The sequence below is a fragment of the Rutidosis leptorrhynchoides genome, chromosome 8, assembly GCF_046630445.1.
Source record: "Rutidosis leptorrhynchoides isolate AG116_Rl617_1_P2 chromosome 8, CSIRO_AGI_Rlap_v1, whole genome shotgun sequence".
NCBI classification, from domain to species: domain Eukaryota; kingdom Viridiplantae; phylum Streptophyta; class Magnoliopsida; order Asterales; family Asteraceae; genus Rutidosis; species Rutidosis leptorrhynchoides.
Window position 1 is genome coordinate 341,581,152 of NC_092340.1, and position 4,072 is coordinate 341,585,223.

At 35.3% G+C, this 4,072-nt stretch overlaps 1 protein-coding gene across 1 annotated transcript; it reads left to right on the forward strand.

The window, feature by feature from the left end:
- Positions 1–412: 412 nt before the first annotated feature.
- On the forward strand, positions 413–3,413 carry LOC139861468 (protein ETHYLENE INSENSITIVE 3). Its single transcript, XM_071849857.1, has 2 exons — positions 413–688; positions 1,451–3,413. The coding sequence occupies exon 2, from the start codon at positions 1,482–1,484 to the stop codon at positions 3,138–3,140; it is 1,659 nt and encodes a 552-aa protein (XP_071705958.1). The 5' UTR covers positions 413–688; positions 1,451–1,481; the 3' UTR covers positions 3,141–3,413.
- The last annotated feature ends 659 nt before the right edge of the window (positions 3,414–4,072 follow it).

Here is a 4,072-nt window from a genome sequence, read left to right on the forward strand (position 1 = left end):
CCATGTACATTAACTCCACAAATCATTTCAACCAATCCAAACTAATAAAAAAAAAAATTAGTATTCAGTGGTCGTCACCAAAATGGAAACACAGTCGATGAGTAGCTGAACGCTGAAATCCTGATGTCTTCGAACGCCACTGACTCGTACAAGTTAGGTACACACTTCCACCAATAATTGTCATCTAGCGTCTAAACTCACGCTTACTACCTTTTAATGATATCAAACATCAAATCAAAGTTATAGTTAAAGTATCACACAATAACTTAGGGTCGGGTAAACTCATGTCAACTCCATGTTTATTGCCACTCCAATGCCCCATTTTCTAAGGTTACATACATTACCCCAACTCCGTGTTTTCATCATTTAACTCCTTAAAACGCACAAGTTTTGCTACATACTTTGAAATTAAATTAACCTGACCCATTTTTTAATTACACAAAACAATAAATAACATTATCTTCTCCACTTCCTTTGCATCTGTTTCATCTGCCTTTACTTTTGCAATAGCCGACACTTTTCAGTTCCCTATATTTTCATTACCAGTTTAAATATTTTTATACTTATATATAGTAATTATTTAATGTTTGCACACATCTCTAAAAAAGTTACATATTTTTCTGTTTCTTTCTATAAACTTTGATAGAGGGGGTTTATTGAAGGGAAACGAAACCAGGGCATTTGAAAGGTTAGTTTTTTCTTTATCTTGTTTGATTGAGTTTTTAATTTGATTCGATTAAAGGTTGAATTTTGAATTATGGGTTTTGTGCTTTGATGTATTTGATCATGTGGGTTGACTTTAGTTTGTAATTTTTTGTACATAATTTGTAGTAGGATTTATGCATTCAGAATTTGAATTGAATGAATTTTTTTGGGATTGGTTTGAGATTGTTACAAAACTTCCAATCTTGTTTGATCAAGGTTTTTGATTTTGAATATTTTAAAGATTGAGTCTTGAATGATGGGGTTTGGGTCTTGATGTGTTTGAATGTTTGATCATCCATCTGTGTTGACTTTTGTTTGGGATACAGGCATTCAAATAGTAGTCAGGTTAATCAAATTGGTTGCTATTTCTGTGTTGTATCTTTGATGAAATGAATATGTTGGGTAAATTTGAAGATTTGAATTATTCAAAGCTAATTATCTATTGGCTGCTTATTTTTTTCATATAGAACATGATTCTGAAATTTGTTAGGGTTGATATTCTCTAACATCTGGTAGCTTATATTCATTCATTCTCTTGCTAGGATTGATTGTATATTATTCACTTTATTGCAATTGTTTATTGATTTTATTTCACAATAGCCATATGATGATGCTAATCCTGTTTAATCATTTATTTATATATATGTGAAAGATTTTGACAGAATGCTGCTTTGATAAATAAGTTGCAATTGGGGTGTTGTTTTATTTATCACACATATATATATTGACTGTATTTTGGGTGCAGTTTATGATTTCAGGGTGATTACAGTTCTGAAATGCATATGTTTGATGACATGGGATTTAATGAACAACTTAATGTTTTTTGTGCTCAAAGTGCACAAGGTGAGGTGAATTATATTCCAACCGAAACAGGAACAGTCATGGACGATGATTATTCAGATGAAGAAATTGACGTTGATGAGCTTGAACGAAGAATGTGGAGGGATAAAATGAAACTTAAAAAGCTCAAAGAATCATCAAATCAAGTTAAAGAAAACATAAGTACCGTCAAACAACAACAGTCGAACGAGCAAGCACGAAGGAAGAAAATGTCAAGAGCACAAGATGGGATATTAAAATACATGTTGAAAATGATGGAAGTTTGCAAAGCACAAGGTTTTGTTTATGGAATTATACCCGAAAAAGGGAAACCAGTTAGCGGGTCATCTGATAATCTCCGAGAATGGTGGAAAGATAAAGTTCGGTTTGACCGTAATGGGCCCGCCGCGGTAGCCAAGTTTCAAGCGGCTAACTTAACCCCAGGGGAAAACGAGACAACAACTACCATTGGGCCGACCCCACACACGTTACTAGAGCTTCAAGACACGACACTTGGCTCGTTATTATCAGCTCTAATGCAACATTGTGATCCTCCACAACGACGGTTTCCATTAGAAAAAGGGGTCCCACCGCCATGGTGGCCCACTGGGAACGAAGATTGGTGGCCGCAGTTAGGGTTGCCGAAAGATCAAGGTGGGTCCCCACCTTATAAAAAGCCACATGATTTGAAAAAGGCGTGGAAAGTTGGCGTTTTGACTGCGGTTATAAAACATATGTTTCCGGATGTGGGTAAGATTAGGAAACTTGTGAGACAATCGAAATGTTTACAAGATAAAATGACTGCTAAAGAGAGTGCAACATGGTTAGCCGTGGTTAACCAAGAGGAGTCGTTGGCTCGAGAACTTTATCCTGAACTATGCCCGCCCGTTATGTCGTCAGGCTGGAGTGGTTCGTTTGCGGTTAACGATGATTCTGGTGAGTACGACGTTGAAGTTGGTCAACCAAGCTTTGATTTGGAAGATGTTAAACCAAACAATATTGGTTTGGTCAACTATCAAGGAGTTGACTTGGGTATGACAGACAGAAAAAGAAAGTGTTCAACAAATGAAGAAGTTGTTGATCACAAAATTTATACTTGTGAGTTCTTGAATTGTCCTTATAATCAACAATTTCATGGGTTCCTTGACCGGTCAACACGGGATAATCATCAAATGAACTGCATTTATAGGAACAAAATTTCATCAGCTCAGTTTGCAGGCGTTCCTAACCTCAATTTTGACCAGTCAAAACCAGATTTTGATCTGACGGTTCTTGGTGTTCCTGAAGATGGGCAAAAGATGATCAATGATCTTATGTCTTTTTATGACACCAATATTCAAGAAAATAACATAAAGTCCAATGATCTGTTTCATGGCCAATCAAGGGTTCGGTTTCAAGAACATAACGCAAAGCCCGACCCGTTTCTTGGCGGGTCAAGAATGCAGTTTCAAGAAAACAACTTTGTTCGACATGGATTTGAGAGTAACATGACTCTTCAACAAGAAGCAGGCAATTTCAATAACATTTATCAAGACGGTGGTTTCAAAATGATGTTTGGTTCTTCGTTTAATACGGAATACACGTTGCCAAAGCAGGATGGGCCTGTTTGGTTCTAGCAAAGATGAAGATCATAAAGCATTAGGTGTTTTCAGTCAAGGTGAAATTGTGCTCTTCAACGGATAATTAATTATTATATTAGGTTATGAATAATCATGATATATATATATTAATAAAGATCTACATTTCAGGAAATACATGGTTTGATACAATGTATGTATGGGAATTTTGTTTGATATCCAGTTTCAGGAGAACCATTTTCTTGAGATTGAAAACAAAGGTGCTATAGAAGTTAACTTATGTTATATAAATAAAAATTTATATTATTCTTGTACAGCTTATATATTACATAGTTTCTACAAGTTGATTGTGTTTACTTGGTTCCTTCTCAAATTTATATTAGGCGTGTTGAACCAATTTGTATATGGATTTCTTAAATCTAGCTGAAATTAAATTAAAGAATGCATAATAATACTACTATCAATAAGATGTTTACTAAAAGATATATCTCCAATAGTCTTGTTGCAGTAGTTTCAGATGACCCACGACGTACTAAACCAGATGTCTAAAATGATAATATGATCGATTGCATCAAAACTCTCGGGGCCAAGATCTGATATCGTCCATAATATTACACTTTGGAATATGAACATCAATCATGTGCACACTCATGTTCCACACTCGAGACGCCAAAGTACATTTAAGAAACCTGTCTGACATAATGGATGTATTACAAAGTTTGGCTTCAGTTATATTTTGAAAAGCATTCGAAGTAGGAAAACAAGCTCATGCCTTTACAACGTCATTGAATTTTCTGATTGGATTAGGGTATTGAACCAGAGCATGATACTAAAGCTTGTGAAGATGAACAAGGTTCAAATCGCGTGAGTAGATCGATATAGTGGCATTTGGACAGAGGCGACTCCACCTTGTGGCTTATGGGGTCCATTGACCCCACTAAATTTTAATTTTTTTTTATAATTTACTAATA

What these genes read in the sequence shown, in the direction of transcription:
- LOC139861468 (XM_071849857.1), top strand. Translation starts at nt 1,482, where the DNA reads ATGCATATGTTTGATGACATGGGATTTAATGAACAACTTAATGTTTTT.